Source organism: Triticum dicoccoides, chromosome 2B (assembly GCF_002162155.2).
Source record: "Triticum dicoccoides isolate Atlit2015 ecotype Zavitan chromosome 2B, WEW_v2.0, whole genome shotgun sequence".
NCBI classification, from domain to species: domain Eukaryota; kingdom Viridiplantae; phylum Streptophyta; class Magnoliopsida; order Poales; family Poaceae; genus Triticum; species Triticum dicoccoides.
In genome coordinates this window covers 221,592,463-221,615,618 of record NC_041383.1, presented here as the reverse complement: position 1 = coordinate 221,615,618, position 23,156 = coordinate 221,592,463, and the positions used below count along the sequence as shown (strand labels likewise).

Below are 23,156 nucleotides of genomic sequence, written 5' to 3'. Positions count from 1 at the left end.
CGGGAGGGAGTGACAGGCATGGACCTCTTGGAGGTTTTCCTCAGGCGTCGCATCCAGCCTCTCCAGTTCCGGAGCCACTGCATGTGGTTGTACCGTGGGACCGAAGACGAGACCAGAGTCCATCCAGAAGCAGTCGACGATGTCACTCTGGAAAGATGGATGGCGGCCGTCACCGGAAACAAGGACAATCCGCGCGGAGCCAGAAGGATTCCTCCACTCGACCACAACAGCGATCCAGATAAGGTACACTCGCCCTGCTCTCCACTGCATTCTTGTCGCATTCAACTCTGTTTACTCTGCCGACTGGTCGACTGATCATTGTCCTGATATCTGCTAGGCCCTCACCGAGCTGTACTCGATGCCCAATGGGGCGCAAGCTTCGACTGAGCAGGGCGAGGCGAGCGGAGGCGAGAGCCAGGAAGAGGAGGAATGGGACTCGGATGTCGCAGAGGACGATGACGACGATGATGACGATGTCGGTGATGAAGACGACGCGGAGGACGAGGAGGAGGAGGAGGAGGAGGTCGTGCCACCGCGCTCGGAAAGGCGGTCGAAGCTCGTCCACGACCCTTCGACTGAACGTGGCAAGGGGGTTGCGACGCAGTCGACCAAGCGCCCTAGGACCACCTCTCCAGCGCCGACTGAAAAGGCGCCGAAGCAGCCCAGGGCGACCTCGTCGAAGCCGATCAAACTCCTGCCGAAGATGAAGGTGTCCATCCCCACCATATCAGGGTAATTGTGCTGTTCATATTTTCTTATTCTGTGAGAACTTTATCTCTGGTCGACGCTGAAGTTAGTCGACTGATCTTTTGGAGTTGCAGTGCTGCTACTTCTGAGACCTCGGCCCGGGCTGACGACCACGAGATGGAGGATGCAGCAACTTCGAACCCAGGTACTGTATTCTTAACATCGTCCGTAGTCGACTGACTCGCGATCTCTGATCCTGATCCTTCTCCGCAGCTCCACCCAACACTGTTATCAATCTCCCAGACGACGACGAGGAGGAAGAAATACTGGCACGCAGGAGGAGTCGGAAAGCGTCCGCCAGTAAGGTACCTCAGGATGTGACGGCGCCTGAGATTCTGACTGTGGAGGAAGGGAGCACCACTCGACACACGGTGTCCTTCGCAAATCCACTGACGAGTGCTCAGCAGCCCTCCCTCTTTACGACGCACCACATCCCAGAGGATCAAGCTGGCGCAGCGAAGGAGGCAATACGCCAGGCGGGACTCATGATGGAGCAGCTGAAGACCATCCGGGACGCGAGCCAGGCAGCTTATGACGCCAGTTCTGCCCTCCAAAGCAATGTCCAGGTCAGTCGACCGCTGTTTGTTCTGTTGGATATGCTACCAAAAACTTTTCTTTTCCGGAATTTATATTAGTCACCCACTGGGTGTGTCGAATAAACTCCGTGTTAGCGGGGGCACGCTGAGTGCACCCGCTGGGTGTAGTCCCCAAGGCTAAGGTCGACTGCTGGCAGTCGGCCTTAGGCTTTATGATGTCAATCTTTCTGTCAGTCGACTGGTCGACTGGATTTCACAAACCGGTGGGGGCACGCTGAGTGCACCCACTGGGTGTAGTCCCCGAGACTGTGGTCGACTGCTTGCAGTTGATCACAGTCTTAGAGAATGCATCTCGCACACTTTTTTTTTTTTGAGGTCGACTGGTCGACTTTGTCTTCAACAGGATTAGTGGGGGCACGCTGAGTGCACCCACTGGGTGTAGTCCCCGAGACTACGGTCGAATGCTTGTATTTGGCTGTAGTCTTAGAAACGTGTGCTTATCCCTTTTTCACTCGGAAGTGATTTATATTTGACATTTAGTCGATTGGTTCTTCGCAGAACTCTTGTGATCTTGTGGCTCGCTACTCAGAGCTGGAACAAAAACATACTCAAGTCGAGCTGAGCTTGAAGCTGGTTCAGGAGAAGCTGACAAAGGCAAAGGAGGAGACCGAAGGTATGTTTGGTGAGACCCTGACGACTGCTTTTCCTCTTGCTTGTTTCAGCACCTGATCTTGCTGTAACTTGCAGGCAAGGTAAGGGAGGCCCAGCAGAAGAAAGACCTTGAGCTAGCTGAGAAGATCAAGCTTGCTGACGAGAAGTTAGCTTCGGTCACCAAGCTCGAACAAGACAATACCAATCTGAAAGCTGCTCTTGGGATTGCCAACAAGGAGGTCAGTCGACTGAAAACTGACAAAGCTGCCCTGACCGACCGAGTCAGCAAATTGACTGAGAAGAAAACTGAACTGGAGGCCTTCCTGAGTGGCCTTGCCAAGAAGCTGTTTCTTATGCTTGAAGGTAAACCTCCATGTTTGACAAATATTTCCAATTGTGGCTTTTTCCATTCGACTATCCCCTTGACTTAGCGATCACCCTTGCAGACTTTTGTCAAAACTTTGAAGAAGAAACTAGCCGACTGGAGCCAAACCTTGACCCCGTCAATTCTCCGGTGAACGACGAAGTTGCCATGGATGCTTTCCGACTGGAGTCTCGTGTTGCAGCTGTCGTGGACTATCTCGCAAGGCTGAAGGCCGCCACGTCTCGCATCGACTCGACGCTCTGGCCTGAGGAGACACTTCAGAATGACCTTGAGTCGCTGATGGCCCGCTTGAACACGATCCCTGGTCGAGTGCAGGAGTGGAAGAAGTCCTCGGCTTGGTGTGGTGCAGATGTCGCTCTGTGTCTGGCCCGAGTCCACTGCAAAGATGCGCGAGAAGAGAAGCTGGCGGCCCTTCGGGTGGCCAATACCAAGAAGCACGACTTCAGATCCTTTATGGAAACTTTCCTTGCAGCTGCCACTCGGATCGCCGACGGGATTGACCTTGATGAATTTGTTGCACCTTCCAGCCCTCCACAGGAGGGGTAAAAAACTTCTTCTGGCTCGACGCTTTAAATTTGCCTCGGTATGCCGAGTGGAATTGTAACCGACAAACCTTAACAGGCTTGACGCCTGAGCACTTTCGGTTCCTTTAGATATCAATTCAAACTTGAATTTGGCGCTTGAATACGATTGCCTTCGGCTCGGAATGTCTTTTGCAGGTTCAAAGCAAGGTGCCTGTGCTGCAATCGACTTATTCTTTAGTCCACTTAGACGAGCACTGGGCTGCAGCTAAGCCCCCGAGTGAGAGGGTTGCTCTTCACTCGATAGGATTTTTGTAACTTAGGCGAGCACAGGGCCGCAGCTAAGCCCCCGAGTGAGAGGATTGCTCTTCACTTGGTAGGATTTTCACAACTTAGGCGAGTGCTTGGACTGCAGCTAAGCCTCCGAGTGAGAGGGTTGCTCTTCACTCGGTAGGATTTTTATAACTTAGGCGAGCACGAGGCTGCAGCTAAGCCTCCGAGTGAGAGGGTTGATCTTCACTCGGTAGGATTTTTATAACTTAGGCGAGCACGAGGCTGCAGCTAAGCCTCCGAGTGGAAGGCTGGCTTACCACTCGGTAGGATTTTTATAACTTAGGCGAGCACGAGGCTGCAGCTAAGCCTCCGAGTGGAAGGCTGGCTTACCACTCGGTAGGATTTTTACAACTTAGGCGAGTGCTTGGACTGCAGCTAAGCCTCCGAGTGGAAGGCTGGCTTACCACTCGGTAGGATTTTTACAACTTAGGCGAGTGCTTGACTGCAGCTAAGCCTCCGAGTGTGAGGGTTGCTCTTCACTCGGTAGGATTTTTATAACTTAGGCGAGCACGAGGCTGCAGCTAAGCCTCCGAGTGAAAGGCTGGCTTACCACTCGGTAGGATTTTTACAACTTAGGCGAGTGCTTGACTGCAGCTAAGCCTCCGAGTGTGAGGGTTGCTCTTCACTCGGTAGGATTTTGATAACTTAGGCGAAACGGATTCGCAGCTAAGCCTCCGAGTGGGAGTCTGGTTCACCACTCGGTAGGAATTTGATACCTTAGGCGAAACGGATTCGCAGCTAAGCCCCCGAGTCAGAGGGTTGCTCTTCACTCGGTAGGATTTTTACAAACTTAGGCGAAACGGATTCGCAGCTAAGTCACCCACTGAGGGGAATTTCATTGGACAAAAAATAAAAAGTGACAGATATTATGGAGGAACTATGACACTTATTATTTTGGGGTCCATGAACTACAGAAGTACTTTATTGCAACTCATCCGAGTGATAAAGCTTAAGTGTAAAACGGGTGGAGTAGCTCCGCGTTCCAAGCTCGGGGCTCGTCGATATTATGCTCGACGTTGTAAAGACGATACGCCCCGTTGTGGAGAACCTTGGTGACGATGAAGGGGCCTTCCCAAGAAGGAGCAAGCTTGTGTGGTTTGTGCTGATCTACTCGGAGAACCAAATCCCCTTCCTGGAAGGCTCGACCTCTCACATTTCGGGCGTGGAAACGCCGCAGATCTTGTTGGTAGATGGTCGACCGGATCAGAGCCATCTCCCTTTCTTCCTCTAAAAGGTCGACTGCGTCCTGCCGCGCTTGTTCAGCTTCTGCTTCGCTGTAGATTTCAACTCGAGGAGCATTGTGGAGAAGATCACTCGGCAAGACTGCCTCAGCTCCATAGACCAAAAAGAATGGAGTTCTTCCGGTCGACCGATTAGGCGTGGTCCGCAGTCCCCAGAGTACAGATGGAAGTTCGTCGACCCAAGCTCCAGCCGCGTGTTTGAGATCACGCATCAGTCGAGGCTTCAGTCCCTTGAGAATCAGTCCATTAGCTCGCTCTGCTTGTCCATTCGACTGCGGATGGGCGACTGATGCGTAGTCGACTCGTGTGCCCTGGGAGTTGCAGAAAGCTCTGAATTCCTCTGAGTCAAAGTTCGACCCATTATCCGTTATGATGCTGTGCGGGACTCCATATCTGAATATTAGTTCCCTGATGAAGCTAACAGCAGTACCGGTGTCAAGGCTCTTGATTGGTTTAGCCTCGATCCACTTGGTGAACTTGTCGACTGCCACCAGTACATGCGTGAAGCCACTTCGTCCCGTTCTCAAAGGACCGATCATGTCCAGCCCCCAAACTGCAAAAGGCCAGACGAGTGGGATGGTCTTCAAAGCTGACGCAGGCTTGTGCGACATATTCGAGTAGAACTGACATCCCTCGCACTTATCCACTATCTCCTTTGCCATCTCATTCGCCTTGGGCCAGTAAAATTCGGCTCGGTATGCTTTGGCCACGATGGTCCGAGAGGACGCATGATGACCACAGGTCCCCGAGTGAATATCATTGAGGATGAGTCGACCTTCTTCTGGTGTTATGCACTTCTGACCAACTCCAGTCGCGCTTTCTCTGTATAATTGTCCTTTGATTACGGTAAAGGCTTTAGATCGACGGACGATCTGTCGAGCCTCTTCCTCATCCACCGGAAGCTCTTTCCTCAAGATATATGCGACATACGGAATCGTCCAGTCGGGAATGACCACCAAAACCTCCATGATCAAGTCGACCACTGCTGGGACTTCAACTTCAGTCGGATCTGTGGCGCTCTTGGGCTGCGGAGTTTCTTCGGTGAAAGGATCTTCTTTGACTGACGGAGTGTGTATATGCTCCAAGAACACACCACTCGGAATGGCTTCTCTCTTGGAACCTATCTTTGCTAGATCATCAGCTGCTTGATTTTTCAGTCGGGGTATATGATGGAGCTCCAACCCCTCGAACTTCTTCTCCAGCTTCCTCACTGCACTGCAGTATCCAGTCATGGCTGGGCTTCTCACGTCCCACTCTTTCATCACCTGATTGACCACTAGATCCGAGTTGCCATAGACCATTAGGCGACGGACGCCGAGTGAAATGGCCATGCGCAACCCATATAGGAGGGCCTCATATTCTGCCTCATTGTTGGAGGAGTCAAAGTGAATCTGGAGCACATATCTAAGCTTATCTCCTCTGGGGGAAACCAGGACGACCCCAGCACCGGAACCATTCAACATCTTAGAGCCATCGAAAAACATGGTCCAATGCTCCGAGTGAACTTCAGTCGACTGCTGTTGTTCAATCCACTCGGCGAGGAAATCTGCTATCGCCTGGGACTTAATGGCTTTCTTTGCCTCAAACTTGATATCAAGGGGAAGAAGTTCAATCGCCCATTTGGCCACTCGACCAGTTGCGTCTCTGTTGTGCAAAATCTCTGATAGTGGAGCGTCGCTGACGACTGTGATGGAATGGTCAGAGAAATAATGAGCAACCTTCTTTGTGGTCATGTATATTCCATACACAAGCTTCTGATAATGAGGATATCTCTGCTTGGATGGAGTCAAGACTTCAGACAAATAATACACTGGGCGCTGAACTTTCAGAGCTTTTCCTTCTTCTTCCCGCTCGACCGTTAGCACAGTACTGACGACTTGTCCTGTGGCTGCGATGTAGAGCAACAGAGGCTCTTTGCTGATTGGAGCAGCAAGCACCGGCTGGGTGGAGAGCAGAGCTTTTAGCTCGGCAAACGCTGCATCAGCTTCTGGAGTCCACTCGAACTTGTCAGCCTTCTTCATCAGTCGGTAAAGAGGCAGTGCCTTTTCACCGAGTCGTGAGATGAATCGACTTAATGCGGCCAAGCATCCAGTAAGCTTCTGGACATCGTGCACTCGCACAGGGCGTTTCATTCGGAGGATAGTGCCAATCTTCTCTGGGTTAGCGTCGATTCCCCGTTCGGAAACGAGAAAACCGAGTAACTTGCCACCAGGAACTCCAAATGTGCACTTTGATGGATTGAGCTTGATATCATACCTTCTGAGGTTGGCAAATGTTTCGGCGAGGTCAGCGAGCAGGTCGGAACCTTTTCGTGACTTGACAACAATATCATCCATATAAGCTTCCACATTCCGACTGATTTGGGTGAGTAGACACTTCTGAATCATTCGCATAAAAGTGGCTCCGGCATTCTTGAGGCCGAATGGCATGGTGATATAGCAGAAGCACCCGAATGGAGTGATGAAAGCTGTTTTTACCTCATCGGGCCCGTACAGACGGATCTGGTGGTACCCGGAGTAAGCGTCTAAAAAAGACAACCTCTCGCATCCCGCGGTCGAGTCAACAATTTGATCTATGCGAGGGAGAGGAAAGTGATCTTTCGGGCAGGCCCGGTTGATGTGCTTGAAATCAATGCACATTCGGAGCGACTTGTCCTTCTTAGGAACCATGACGACATTAGCGAGCCACTCAGAGTGGTATATCTCTCGGATAAATCCTGCCGCCAACAGTCGAGCCACTTCTTCACCGATGGCCTTTCTCTTCTGGACGGCGGACCGCCGAAGATGCTCTTTGACTGGTTTTGCAGACGAGTCGACTCTTAGGCGATGCTCAGCCAGTCCCCTGGGAACACCTGGCATGTCAGCGGGCTTCCATGCAAAAATGTCCCAGTTCTCACGGAGGAACTGGATGAGCGCTTCTTCCTATTTTGGGTCGAGTGTTGTGGAGATGCGGGTCGGAGCTGCTTCGGGATCGGTCGGGTGAATGTGAACAGGCTTCGTCTCACCGGACGACTGGAATGCAGACTCTGTGGCGGGCTTCTTGGATCGCAGCAAGTCACTCGGATCTGCGTTTTGCTTGTATTCTTCGAACTCGACCGCTGTCACTTGGGAATCGGCAATCTTGAAGCCCTTCTGAAAGCACTCCTCTGCCTTTTTCCTATCACCGGTGACAGTGATCACACCTTTGGGACCGGGCATCTTCAATTTGAGGTACACGTAACATGGTCGAGCCATGAACCGTGCATAGGCCGGCCTCCCCAAAATGGCATGATATGCACTTTGAAAATCCACGACCTCAAATGTCAACTTTTCTTTGCGAAAATGCTTCGAATCACCAAACACTACGTCCAAAGCTATTTGGCCGAGTGACTCGGCCTTCTTCCCTGGTATAACTCCATGGAAGCTCATGTTACTAGTGCTCAGTCGGGACATCGGAATGCCCATACCTTTCAATGTGTCTGCATACAATAAGTTCAGCCCACTTCCACCATCCATCAGCACCTTTGTCAGTCGAGTGCCTTCGACAACTGGATCGACCACCAAAGCTTGCCTCCCGGGAGTGGCAATATGAGTCGGGTGATCAGATTGGTCGAATGTGATGGGTGTTTGAGACCACTTCAGATAATTTGCCTTTGCTGGGGCAACCATGTTCACCTCTCGGTTAATCACTTTCAGTCGACTTCTGCTTTCCACATCTGCAAAGATCATCAGAGTGGAGTTGATATGCGGATATCCTCCCTCACTGTCCTCTTTGTCTTCGGCCTTGTCCGACTCCTTCTCCTTGTCCTTAGACTGTTTTCCCTGAAACTGCTGGATCAGGAGTCGACATTGGCGAGTGGTGTGCTTTGGGTAAATGATATTCCCCTCTTCATCTTTCTTAGTGTGAATGTGACACGGCATATCCATCACGTCGTTCCCTTCTTTATCCTTTACCTTCTTGCGGTTCCAGGATCCTTTTGGTTTTCCCTTAAACTTTCCTTGAGTCACGGCCAGAGCCTCTCCAGGAGCTGCCGGTTCAGCCTTCCGCTTCTGTTTCCGACTGGTGTTTCCTTTTTCCGACTGACTCGGCTTGTGCTTGCCGCTTCGGAGTCGGTCTTCTTCTTCACCGTTGGCGTACTCGGTAGCGATCTCCATCATCTGACTCAAGGTCATGTCACCGGTTCGACCAAATTTCAAACTCAGTTCTCTGTTCTTCACGCCGTCTTTGAAGGCGCATACTGCCTGATGATCAGAGACATTTTCCACAGTGTGGTGCAAAGTGATCCACCTCTGAATATACTCTCTGAGAGTCTCATTAGTTTTCTGCACGCAGACTTGCAACTCTGTCAATCCCGCTGGTCGCTTGCAAGTCCCTTCAAACGTTCTGACGAACACTCGGGACAGATCTTCCCAAGTGTGAATGCTGCTAGGAGGTAATTGAGTCAACCATGCCCTGGCAGAACCTTCCAACATGAGGGGCAAATGCTTCATGGCCACCTCGTCGTTCCCACCACCGATCTGAACTGCCACTCGGTAGTCTTCAAGCCAAGTTTCAGGCTTAGACTCACCAGTGAACTTGCTGACTCCTGTTGCCAACCTGAAATTGGGGGGGATAACTGCGGCTCTGATAGCTCTGCTGAAACATTCAGGACCAGAAACATGTACTCGACTGCTCGTGGGTACATCTCTGTCGAGTGCACCTCGATGGGCTCTGTTCCGGTCGACCAACCCTTGCACGATAATGGATCGCGCGTCGAAGCCTGGCTCTCTGGGGTCAACTGGAACCCTACGCCCTGTACTGTACTGACGCCTATCATCTGGCTGCCGAGGAGCGTAAGACCCACCCCTCGGAGGGGAATAGGGCACTCGACGCCTATCATCTCGGTCGAGTCTGTCGCCATATTGATCTCGCCGATTCTCACGCCCTTCGCGCCGCGGAGGCGATCTGGGGCTGTGAGCCGACTGAACCGTATTCACAGTGACGGATCGGCTGTGAATTCTGTTGCGCGACTGAGACACGGCTGAATTCTGATCTCCTGCTGCTCGGAGCAGATCCCTGATCTGCAGCAAACCTCTGCCAGCTTCCGACTGCGAAGGCTGAATGGACTCTGCTATACGGGTCGCAGCTGCTAAATTCTGAATTGGGGTTCGATATACCTGAGTCGGCGGGAAGAGTTGACGTCGACTGGTGTCGGGAACTCGTTGCCGCGCGCGCTCGTCGAGTGCTCGCTGAAGGTTCTCCAGTCGAGTGCGCTCGGCCAAATTGGCGAGACGCGCCTCCTCTAAAGCACGAGCCTCGGGGGTTTCTCCTGCGATGGGAATACGCAGGGGATCTTCGTTCCTGCGGCGAAGCTCTTCTCTTTGCAGAGAGTCGAGTGGCTCGGGCTGATACTCTTCGTAGCCTCGTGCAGGATCGCCGCCGTCACCTGCTCCACCACCACGGGCGAAGCCAGGAGGGCTGTGGGGCCCGTCGACCATCAAGATTTCCGCCGCTGGATCACTGCTTCCGCACTCGGATGCAGTCTCTACGGAGCCAGTCGACTGATCGAACAAGCCGTAGAGAGATTCGTTGGGCTCGATTGCCGCAACTTGGGTAGTGGCCGATTGGCGAGCCACCGCGTGACTCACCCATCGCTGAAGCCTCGACCGGCCTGAGCGCTTGCGCCGGCGGGAGACCGGGAGGGTGGACGATGGAGGAGCTGACCGATACTGGGTCGACGGTTGCCGCAGCAGAACGCCGCGGACACATGCGCGAAAATGCGTCGCACCGTGGACGGGGAGCGCATCTACGTCGAGTGGAGCCTCCTGGAGCCATGCGGAGTCGTCGGCGATGAAGGTGAGAGTGCCGAGACGGATCTCTTGACCCTCGACCAAAACTCCAGCAGACACCATGATGAAAGTACTCGGAAGAATCGCAACTTCTCCACAAAATCGCTAAAACACCCGCCCCAAGGTGGGCGCCAACTGTCGTGGTTCTAAGCCTGACAGTAGAGTGGGGGTAGGTATGGAGAGGCAAGGTCCTAGCTATGGAGAGGTTGTAAGCACAAAGGATGTACGAGTTCAGGCCCTTCTCGGAAGAAGTAACAGCCCTACGTCTCGGAGCCCGGAGGCGGTCGAGTGGATTATGAATGTATGGATTACAAGGTGCCGAACCCCTCTGCCTGTGGAGGGGGGTGGCTTATATAGAGTGCGCCAGGACCCCAGCCAGCCCACGTAGGAGAGGGTTTAAGATGAGTTAAGTCTGGGGCGTTACTGGCAACGCCCCACATAAAGTGCCTTTACTATCATAAAGACTACTTGATTACAGGCCGTTGCAGTGCAGAGTGCCTCTTGACCTCCTGGTGGTCGAGTGAGTCTTTGTGGTCGAGTCCTTCAGGCCAGTCGAGTGAATCCTCGTTGGTCGACTGGAAGGTGACCTCTTCTAAGGATGTCCTGGGGTAAGTTACTTGGATCAGGTCCGTGACCCTACCCTAGGTACATAACCCCATCACTTACCACTCGGTAGGATTTTGTTTATCTTAGGTGAAACGGATTTCGCAGCTAAGCCTTCGTGTGGGAGACTGGCTCACCACTCGGTTAGGATTTTTTTTTACAGACTTGGGCGAATCGGATTCACAGCCAAACCACCCACTGGGGGATTGTTTTGAGTAGACAAAAGAAATAACGATTACTGGGAAAATTATAAAGCTCTTGTCTTTGATAAATAAACTTCAGAAGTACTTTTATTACAACTCATCCGAGTGAATACTTAAGTGTAAAAGGGGCGTAGAAGCTTCGCGTTCCAAGCTCGGGGCTCGTCGATCTGATGCTCGACATTGTAAAGACGGTATGCTCCATTGTGGAGAACCTTGGTGACGATGAAGGGACCTTCCCAAGAAGGAGCAAGCTTGTGTGGTTTCTGTTGATCCACTCAGAGAACTAAATCTCCTTCCTGGAAGGCTCGACTCTTCACATTTTGGGCGTGGAAGCGACGCAAGTCTTGTTGGTAAATGGTCGATCTGATCAGAGCCATCTCCCTTTCTTCCTCTAAAAGGTCGACTGCATCCTACCGTGCTTGTTCTGCTTCAGCTTCGGTGTAGAGCTCGACCCGGGGAGCATTGTGGAGAAGGTCACTCGGCAAGACTGCTTCAGCTCCGTAGACCAAGAAGAATGGAGTTCTTCCAGTTGACCGGTTGAGCGTGGTCCTTAACCCCCAAAGTACCGAGGGAAGTTCGTCAACCCATGCACCAGCCGCATGCTTAAGATCACGCATCAAACAGGGTTTCAACCCTTTGAGAATCAAACCATTGGCTCGTTCTGCCTGTCCATTCGACTGTGGATGAGCGACTGAAGCATAGTCGACTCGTGTGCCTTGAGACGTGCAGAAAGCTCTGAACTCTTCGGAGTCGAAGTTTGACCCGTTGTCAGTGATGATGCTATGCGGGACTCCATATCTGAATATCAATTCTCTGATGAAGCTGACAGCAGTACCGGCATCGAGGTTCTTGATGGGTTTAGCTTCGATCCACTTAGTGAACTTGTCGACTGCTACCAGCACATGGGTAAAACCGCTTCTGCCTGTTCTCAAAGGACCGACCATATCCAAACCCTATACTGCAAAGGGCCAGACGAGTGGTATAGTCTTCAAAGCTGACGCGGGCTTGTGTGACATATTGGAGTAAAATTGACATCCCTCGCACTTGTCGACTATCTCCTTCGCCATTTCATTCGCTCTTGGCCAATAAAATCCGGCTCGGTATGCTTTGGCCATGATGGTCCGAGAGGACGCGTGATGGCCACAGGTCCCCGAGTGGATGTCATCAAGGATTATTCGACCTTCCTCCGGTGTTATGCATTTCTGACCAACTCCAGTCGCGCTTTCTCTGTACAACTGTCCCCTTATCACGGTAAAGGCCTTAGATCGACGGACGATCTGTCGAGCCTCTTCTTCGTCCTCCGGGAGTTCTTTCCTCAAGATATACGCGATATATGGTACTGTCCAATCGGGAGTGATCACTAAAACTTCCATGATCAGGTTGACCACTGCTGGGACTTCAACCTCAGTCGGATCCGTAACACTCTTAGGTTGCGGAGCTTCGTCGGTAAAAGGATCTTCTACGACTGACGGAGTGTGGATATGTTCCAAGAACACATCACTGGGGATGGCTTCTCTCTTGGATCCTATCTTCGCCAAATCATCAGCTGCTTGATTTTTCAGTCGGGGTATGTGGTGGAGCTCTAACCCTTCGAACTTCTTTTCGAGCTTCCTTACTGCATTGCAGTATCCAGTCATGGCTGGGCTTCTAACGTCCCACTCCTTCATCACCTGATTGACCACCAAATCTGAGTTGCCATAGACCATAAGGCGACGGACGCCGAGTGAAATGGCCATGCGCAACCCATACAAGAGTACTTCATATTCTGCTTCATTGTTGGAGGAATCAAAGTGGATTTGGAGCACATATCTGAGTTTATCTCCTCGGGGGGAAACCAAAACAACCCCAGCACCAGAACCACTTAATATCTTAGATCCATCAAAGAACATGGTCCAATGCTCCGAGTGAACTTGAGTCGGCTGCTGTTGCTCAATCCACTCGGCAAGGAAATCTGCTATAGCCTGGGACTTAATGGCTTTCTTTGCCTCGAATTTGACATCAAGGGGAAGGAGTTCAATCACCCATTTCGCCACTCGACCAGTTGCATCTCTGTTGTGCAGAATCTCTGATAATGGTGCGTCGCTAACGACTGTAATGTCATGATCAGAGAAATAATGAGCAACCTTCTTCATGGTCATGTAGATCCCATATACAAGCTTCTGATAATGAGGATATCTTTGCTTTCATGGGGTCAAAACTTCAGAGAGATAATACACTGGGCGCTGAACTTTGAAGGTTTTCCCTTCTTCTTCCCGCTCGACCGTAAGTACTGTACTGATGACTTGTCCTGTGGCTGCAATATAAAGCAACAGAGGCTCTTTGCTGATTGGAGCAGCAAGCACCGGCTGGGTGGAGATCAGAGTTTTTAACTCGGCAAACGCTGCGTCAGCTTCTGGAGTCCACTCGAACTTGTCTGCCTTCTTCATCAGTCGGTAAAGGGGCAATGCCTTTTCACCGAGGCGAGAGATGAATCGACTTAAAGAGGCCAAGCATCCAATAAGCTTCTGGACGTCGTGCACACGCACAGGGCGTTTCATTCGGAGTATGGTGCCAACTTTTTCTGGGTTAGCATCGATTCCTCGTTCTGAAACGAGAAAACCGAGTAACTTTCCGCCAGGTACTCCGAATGTACACTTCGATGGATTGAGCTTGATATCATACCTTCTGAGATTGGCAAATGTTTCAGCTAGGTCAGTCAATAGGTCGGAACCCTTTTGCGACTTGACCACGATATCATCCATGTATGCTTCCACATTCCGAGTGATTTGAGTGAGTAAACACTTCTGAATCATTCTCATGAATGTGGCTCTGGCATTCTTGAGGCCGAATGGCATGGTGATATAGCAAAAGCACCCAAATGGAGTGATGAAAACTGTTTTGATTTCGTCAGGTCCATACAGACGGATCTGATGATACCCGGAATAAGCGTCTAAAAAAGACAACCTCTCTCACCCTGCGGTCGAGTCGAAAATTTGGTCGATGCGAGGGAGAGGAAAATGATCTTTTGGGCAGGCCCGATTGATATGTTTGAAATTAATGCACATGCGAAGTGAGTTGTCCTTCTTGGGAACCATGACGACATTGGCGAGCCACTCGGAATGGTATATCTCTCGGATAAACTCTGCTGCAAGGAGTCGAGCCACCTCCTCGCCAATGGCTTTTTTCTTCTGAACGGCGGACCGTCGAAGATGTTCTTTAACAGGTTTCGCTTTTCAGTCGACTCTAAGGCGATGCTCAGCCAGCCCCCTGGGAACACCCGGCATGTCAGCTGGCTTCCATGCAAAGATGTCCCAGTTCTCACAGAGGAACTGGATGAGCGCTTCTTCCTATTTAGAGTTGAGTGTTGTGGAAATATGGGTCGGAGCTGCATTGGGGTCAGTCGGATGGATATGAACTGGCTTCGTCTCCCCAGACAACTGAAATGCTGACTCTGTGGCGGGCTTCTTGGCCCGCAGCAAATCACTCGGATCTGCATTCTTCTTGTATTCCTCCAGCTCTACCACTGTTATCTGGTCATCCGTAATCTTTGAGCCTTTCTGGAAACACTCTTCTGCCTTCTTCCGGCTGCCAGTGATAGTGATCACGCCTTTGGGGCCAGGCATCTTTAATTTGAGTTACACATAACATGGTCGAGCCATGAAGCGGGCATAGGCTGGTCTTCCCAAAATAGCGTGGTAGGCGCTTCGGAAATCCACGACTTCAAATGTCAGCTTCTCTTTACAGAAATGCTTCGAGTCGCCGAACACTACATCCAGAGCTATTTGGCCGAGTGACTCAGCCTTCTTTCCAGGGATGACTCCGTGAAAACTCATGTTGCTGGAACTGAGCCTGGACATCGAAATGCCCATTCCCTTGAGCGTCTCTGCATACAGTATATTCAATCCACTGCCGCCATCCATCAGTACCTTCGTCAGTCGAGTGCCCTCGATGACTGGGTCGACCACCAGCGCTTGCCTCCCAGGGGTGGCAATGTGAGTAGGGTGATCAGACTGGTCGAAAGTGATGGGGGTTTGCGACCATCTCAAATAGCTTGGTGTCGCCGGGGCGACCATATTGACCTCACGGTTGATCACTTTCAGTCGACTTTTGCTCTCTACATCAGCAAAAATCATCAGAGTGGAGTTGACATGAGGGTACTCTCCATCACTGTCCTCCTTGTCCTTGGCCTTGTCCGACTCCTTCTCTTTGTCCTTTGGTTGTTTTCCTTGAAACTGCTGGATTAAGAGCCGGCACTGGCGAGTGGAATGCTTTGGGTAGATGAAGTTACCCTCTTCGTCTTTCTTCGTGTGGATATGACACGGTAGATCCATCACGTCATTACCTTCCTTATATTTTACCTTCTTGGGGTTCCAAGATCCTTTGGGCTTCCCTTCGAATTTGCCCTGAGTCACGGCCAGAGCCTCTCTAGGAGCAGCTGGCTCGGCCTTCCGCTTCTGCTTCCGACTGGAGTTTCCTTTCTCCGACTGACTCGGCTTGTACTTGCCACTCCGGAGTCGGTCCTCTTCTTCGCCATTGGCGTACTTGGTGGCTATTTCCATCATCCGACTCAGGGTCATATCTCCAGTTCGACCAAACTTCAAGCTCAACTCTCTGTTCTTGACACCATCCTTGAAGGCACAGACTGCTTGATGGTTTGACACATTCTCTACAGTATGATGCAAAGTGATCCATCTCTGGATGTAATCTCTCAGTGTTTCACTCGACTTTTGTACGTAAACTTGCAGCTCTGTCAATCTAGTCGGTCGCTTGCAAGTTCCCTCGATCATCCTGACGAACACTCGGGAAAGATCTTCCCAGGTGTAAATGCTGCTAGGAGCTAACTGATTCAACCACGCCCTGGCCGAACCCTCTAGCATAAGTGGCAAATGCTTCATGGCCACCTCATCATTACCGCCACCAATTTGTACGGCCACTCGGTAGTCTTCAAGCCAAGTTTCAGGCTTAGACTCTCCGGTGAACTTACTTACCCCAGTCGCCAACCTGAAGTTGGGGGGTATCACTGCGGCTCTGATGGCTCTGCTAAATCATTCTTGACCTGAAACATGGACTCGGCTGCTTGTGGGCACATCTCTGTCATGGCCACCTCTATGAGCTCTGTTCCGGTCGACCAAACCTTGCACGATGATGGATCTTGCGTCAAAGCTCGGCTCTCTGGGGTCGACTGGAGCTCTCCGCCCAACACTGAGCTAGCGCCTGTCATCTTGTTGCCGATGGGCGTTAGACCCACTTCTCGGGGGAGGAGTGGGCACTCGACGCCTATCATCACGATTAAAACGATCATCATAGTGGTCCCGCCGGCCTTCACGTCACACTCGCCTCGGAGGCGACCTTGGGCTGTGAGCCGACTGAACAGTATTCGCAGCGACGGATCGACTGTGAATCCTGTTGCGCGACTGCGATACAACTAAATTATGATCTCCTGCCGCCCGGAGCAAATCTCTGATCTGCATCAAGCCTCTTCCAGCCTCCGACTGAGAGGGCTGAATTGACTCCGCTATACGGGCTGCAGCTGCCAAATTTTGAATCGGGGTTCGATATACCTGAGTCGGTTGCGAAAAGAGCTGACGTCGGCGGGAGTCGGGTACTCGCTGACGCGCACGCTCGTCGAGTGCCCGCTGGAGGTTTTCCAGGCGAGTGCGTTCAGCCAGGTTGGCCAAACGCGCCTCTTCTAGGGCACGAGCCTCAGGAGTTTCTCCTGCAATGGGAGTATGCAGGGCATCCATGTTCCGGCGGCGAAGTTCTTCCCTCTGCTGAGAAGTGAGTGGCTCGGGCTGATACTCTTCATGGGCCTGAGCGGGGTCGCCCCCATCGTCCATCCCGTCGTTGCGGGGGAAACCGGGAGGGCTACGAGGCCCGTTGACCATCAGGACCTCCGCCGCTGGATCACTGCTATCGCACTCGGATGCAGTCTCTACGGAGCCAGTCGACAGGTCGAACAAGCCGTAGAGAGATTCGTCGGGCTCAATTGCCGCGACTTGGGTGGTGGCCGATTGGCGAGCCACTGCGTGTCTCACCCATCGCTGGAGCCTCGACCGACCGGAGCGCTTGCGCTGGCGGGAGACAGGAAGGGAAGACAGCACAGGAGTCGACCGGTAAGGAGTCGACGGCTGCCGCAGCAGGACGCCGCAGACACACGCCCGAAAGTGCGTCGCCCCGCGGACGGGGAGCGCATCGATGTCGAGTGGTGCCTCCTGGAGCCAAGCGGAGTCGTCGGCGATGAAAGCGAGCGCATCGAGACGGATCTCGCGGCCCTCGACCAGAGCTCCGCCTGAAACCATGATGAAGGCGATCGGACAAATTGCAACTTCTCCAAAAAGTCGCTAAGACACCTGCCCCACGGTGGGCACCAACTGTCGTGGTTCTAAGTCTGACAGTAGAATGGGGGTAGGTATGGAGAGGCAAGATCCTAGCTATGGATTAGTTGTACACACGAGTGTTTAACGAGTTTAGGCCCTTCTCTGAGGAAGTAATAGCCCTATGTCTCGGAGCCCGGAGGCGGTCGACTGGTTTATGTGTATATGAGTTACAGGGGTGCGAACCCTTCTACCTGTGGAGGGCGTGGCTTATATAGAGGACGCCAGGACCCCAGCCAACCCACGTAGCGGAGGGTTAAAGTACATTAAGGCCGGGCGTTACTGGTAATGCCCTACATAAAGTGTCATCATGACCATTAAGACTACTTAATTACAGACCGTTTGGATACGGAGTAGATCCTGAACTCCTGGTGGTCGAGTGAGTCTTCATGGTCGAGTGTCTTTAGGTTTGTCGAGTGTCTTCTAGCCGGTCGAGTGGAGTCCCTCTTGGTCGACTGAAAGGTAGCTTCGTCTAAGGATGTCCTTGGGTATGGTATCCTAGATAGGTCCATGACCCTACCCTATGTACATAACATCATCACCCCCCCCTCTTTCCTTCTCCCCCCTCTCTTCCCTTCTATCCCTTCCGGTAAAAGGAAAGGGGGAAGGCCGACTTGGACTAGGAGCCCAAGTAGGATTCCTCCTACTTGGGCATGCCTAGGGCTGCCTCTCTCCCCCTCCCTCCTTTATATATGTGGGGAGGGGGCACCTAGAACACACATCAAACATTGTTAGCCGTGTGTGGCGCCCCCTCCACAGTTTACGCCTTCGGTCATATCCACGTAGTGCTTAGGCGAAGCCCTGCGTGGATCACTTCACCATCACCGTCACCACGCTGTCGTGCTGACGGAACTCTCCCTCGACACATTGCTGGATCAAGAGTTCGAGGGACGTCATCAAACTAAACGTGTGTAGAACTCGTAGGTATCGTGCGTTCGGTACTTGATTGGTCGGAACGAGAAGAAGTTCGACTAGATCAATCGCGTTAACAAACGCTTTCGCTTTCGGTCTACGAGGGTACATGGACACACTCTCCCCCCTCTCGTTGCTATGCATCTCCTAGATAGATCTTGCGTGAGTGTAGGAATTTTTTGAAATTGCATGCTACGTTCCCCAACACGTAGGTCTACAAAAGACTACTCACGCATCATCGTAGAGGCACCAATGGGCATGATGAACCCCTCCGTGATGGTGTCTAGATTGGATTTGGTGGTTCTGGAACTTGCCGCAACTGGAATTAATTTTCGTCGACTCCCCTAGGGTTTCTAGAATACTGGGGTATTTATAGAGCAAAGAGGCGGTGCGGGAGGCCATCGAGGTGGGCACAACCCACCAGGGCGTGCCTGGGCCTCCAGGCGCGCCCTGGTGTCTTGTGCTCACCTCGGGCTCCCACTTCGGTACTTCTTTTGCCCACTAGATGTCTTCTGGTCTATAAAAAATCCACAACAAGTTTCGCTGCATTTGGACTCCGTTTGGTATTGATTTCCTGCGATGTAAAAGACATGCAGAAAACAACTGGCACTAGGCACTATGTCAATAGGTTAGTAAAAAAGATGATATGAAATGATTGTAAAATGATTGTAAAACATCCTAGAATGATAATATAACAGCATGGAACAATCAAAAATTATAGATACGTTGGAGACGTATCAGTGACTACAACCCTAGCCGCCACCCGGGCTCCTCCCTTGTCTCCCTTGACGCCCCCAATTTTGGCTTTGTCCGCGGTGGTGGCGGACCTTATTCCTAAATGGAGCTAGGGACCTTCGGGTGTTGACCTCACGGGAGCAAAGCTCGGATCTCAGGGGTATTGATCACACGGTGAGCAGACAGCTGGCTGCCTCACAATGATACCTTGGAGTAGGTCTTTTTTCATGCATAGTACCATGATGAGTTGACATAGTTGCATGTTAAGAGTATTAAAGGTAGCGAGGATAAACTGTTTATGTTTATTTGAATGCATTATTGCTATATTTTTGAATGTGTCATGCTATATTTTTGCCCTATTATACAGTATATTGTTACTTTTTTGGACTAACATATTAACCTAGTGCCAGAAACGATGGATATCTATCTTAATAATGTTGCTTTCAGGTATTTGGACAATTCAAAACAAAAATGTAGGTTCATAAGGGTGGAGGTGACGACCCTGCTAAACATGGGCGGCATGCCCAGGCCCATCATGTGGGACTTGGGGTGCCCCCCTCGTACCTCTTCGTACCTAGACTCTCGTTTATACCTCTTATGACGTGTCATATTCATCATGAAATTTTTATGTCGTCGACTGTTCGCGGTCTAAGAGGAACTTATCTACAACCCTGCTCCAGGACTCTGATGGAGGTGGGAACCGCCATCATAAACTTATTCATTGACCCCCTCTATTTCTCCCATGATCGTGTGTGAGTAGTCCAGTGAATTCATCTAATGGCATTTCCTGCTGTCAAATGTGATCTATTCTCATGTCACATCATTTTCTTTTCAAGTTCTACAAAGAGACAGTGACTATGAGTTTGTAGTTGTCCTTTGACGCAATCTCTCCTTGTCCTTCGACGCAAAGATCACAGGAGATGTCTAATATGATTGTGATCCATATGATGTAATTCTCGTAGTTATTTTGTGTTATTTGACAAATTACTACTTTATGGTCAGATTATGTGTGGCGTTTTGCATGATTTATTACTGCATATTTCCCTCTAATTCTTCATCTAACCATTGGTCGTTTTAGATGAAAGATCAAAAGTGAAATATTATGATGACGGTAAGAGAAAAGGAGCTTATAGTTATATTCTCGTCATTCAGGATACAAAGATAGCTGACTCGTTTTCTCTGTGATGGGCTTGCGGTGAGCGAAATATATTATCAAGAGTGAAGTTTGTTTTAAACCTTTAAGGTTGTAGAGGACGACAAAAATGAACCCCGGCCTCTAAATCCCTAATGTCCATACCCTATACTCAATGATCTCGTTTAATTGTAACCCTAAACCTAACCTAGACCTGTTTGGAAGGACAACCCTGACCGGGATCACTCATTTCTCTCACTGACCACCTGGACCTACATGGCATACCCTTCCTCTTCTCTCCATCTCTCTCCTAACATCCATCTTGTACGCGGCCTTCATCATCTGCGCGCCCAACGGCCACCACACGCCCCACTAACTTGTCCATTAGTTACGCCTCGCCAGTTCGTTCAACCCCAAGAAAGTAATTGACAAAATACCCTATAATCGTTGTCACTATGGCCATCTTCTCCGCCTCCGGTGAAGGTCTTTGCAGCCTCGATCTCCTCCTCTCGAGACAGTCGCACCTCCTCCGCAACTACCTTCCAATCTCTCCTAACATCTCTGCAGCCTCGATCCCTTACTTAATGCAATGTTATGTTTTATTTACTTAATACTTGAGGATGCATACTTTGGTAGATGTCTTTGGGTGGAGCATTAGTTATAGATGAGTTGGTCATTTCGCCGGTCTATAGATTATGGATGTAATGCCTATACAATATCATTACACCATACCATATGATTTGTCATATTTGTCTTGATAGTTCATCCCTAGCTAGACATGCTTGATAGTAGAGTTGCCGTATGTGTGGATCAACTAAAATCATATAAATACACCCTCTGTAAATTAATATAAGACTTTTTAGATTTGTCTAAAAAGTCTTATATTAGTTTACAGACGTAGTACGATCTATGTGTTTTAGGACCAGCCACTTTGTAACTTGTAAGCACAAAAGGCGGGCATAATTAATGTGTGTACTCACCAAAATGAACTAAAGTTTCCAAAGTAAACTTGATATAAACTATTAATTCTCTGAATTACCTTATCATTAATCACCAAACAAAACCAGCCACTTGTACTACCTCTAATTTTAAATGTAAGATGTTTTGGCAAATTAAATTAAACTGTCCAAACGTCTTATATTTAGGAACAAAAAGGGTGTAACTTGTAAGCACAAAAAGTGGGCACCATCAATGCTTCTACTCATCAAAATGAACTACTCCTATCTTGATAAATTTGATAAACTATTAATTCTCTTACTTACATTAGTACCATTATTCATCAAACACAACCAACCACTTGTAACTAGTAAGCACAAAAAGTGGGCCCATTAATGCTTCTAAAATCAAAATAGACTTTGAGTTTCTAAAATAAAGCTGATAGACTATTAATTCTTTTAATTACCATATTATTAATTGCCAAAACCCAATTGGGACCCATCAATGCAAAAATCAGTCTAGATGATATGTAAGTGTGCCGCTGAATGCACTTATTTCGTACTCCCTCCGTCTGAAAATACTTGTCGGAGAAATAGGTAAAAATGGATGTATCTAGAACTAAAATGCGTCTAGATACATCCATTTCTTCGACAAGTATTTCCGGACGGAGGGAGTATATTGCACACTTCTCTACTCTGGGGTAGTATCATACAACCTAATGTAGCAGAAGTACCTTCCTCTGCATTATATGATAACTTTGTCTTGTAACTATGTTGGTCACAATGTACAACGATCACACCTCCTATCTTTGGCTGGACACTGCAATTAGCATGCTTGGTATCCAGGGAGAGGGTGATCCTACCTATGCCTACAGCCCAATTGCCACAACTGTGTACAAAATGAATCAGCTGATCCTCACCGCAACATTCGCTGTTGCCAGAACGCTTCTGGCGGTCTAGTTAATCGCTACGAGTAGTTGTTAAGAGGTCCATTGATCAGGGACGGTGAGGAAGTACTTGGACATGGCCTTCCTGAACCTCTTCTTGTACTGCATCGGGGATATAATGGTGGGGGCTTCGTTCTTGGGGCCTCCCAGGATGCCAGAGGCCTTCACCCAAGTCTCAAGTTGTTTGTCCCAGGTGTATTGGCGCAAGTAATCGATGATGCCAATGACGAGTTCTTTCTTCTCCTCGTCGATTCCAACAAGAAGCGAGTAATCCATGACATCCGCCGACTGCAAAACAGATAGAATTACATCCGTCATTTTTCATTTTTCAGTAATACGTGAACTCCTAAAATTGCCACTTATGAGTCACATGGCTTTCACACAAAAATTACTCCAAAATAAGTATATATTGCAATACCATTTTCGAAATAAATAAATATATATAACAAGGTGAGGGAAGGGTTGGATTAACATGATCATTTCAGAAAGCCGACTGGTAGACTTGGATGGTTCTTGTTAGTAACTACATTATTTGCAAACTAAAAGCAAGACATGCAGAGTGTGGAAGATGAAGATTACAGAAACAGTGTTCTTTCAACAGGCTGAAAAATGCATAGTTTGTACCTATGCAAATCCCAGACTGTCAAGTCAGTTAAACAGTACACACAGAAGACATATACAGCAAAGTACAAATGGCAGAGGATAATTGGTGCTAATCATGTGGGAACTTGAAGTTTCATTAGATCTTCAATATATATATTGGTTAAAACAGCATGCATAACAAGGTATAACATACCGCAAGAAACGAAGTATCATTCCAGACAGCTCTTTCCAATCTTCGCTTTGCTCGGCTCCCTAAAAATATAGGCTTTGTATGCAGTGCCTCTATGAGGTTTGAATCTAACAAGACTTTGCTATCACCGGATGTGTAGCGAGAGCGTAATGAACCCTTCAGATCATACACCCTAGGTATCTTTTTTTCAAAGAAAAGATTCTCCATCACCATTAGATCCATCTTCACTTCCCTCCCAGTTTTCAAGCCCTTGACATTAACCTGAATTAGATGCAAAGCCAGCAAAATCAAATCTAGGCACATTCTTTGGTGTTTACAACTA

The 23,156-nt window shown here is 49.8% G+C and overlaps 1 protein-coding gene across 1 annotated transcript in view; it reads right to left on the bottom strand.

Annotated features, from left to right (window-relative positions):
• Positions 1 to 21,750: 21,750 nt before the first annotated feature.
• Positions 21,751 to 23,156, bottom strand: part of LOC119363190 (putative 1-phosphatidylinositol-3-phosphate 5-kinase FAB1C) — an 8,529-nt gene continuing 7,123 nt past the window's right edge. Inside the window, exons 10-11 of the mRNA XM_037628500.1 lie at positions 22,838 to 23,099; positions 21,751 to 22,329 (exon numbers count right to left, since the gene is read on the bottom strand). Coding sequence (XP_037484397.1) covers positions 22,075 to 22,329; positions 22,838 to 23,099 — 517 coding nt within the window. The 3' untranslated portion in view covers positions 21,751 to 22,074. The remainder of the gene's footprint in view (positions 22,330 to 22,837; positions 23,100 to 23,156) is intronic.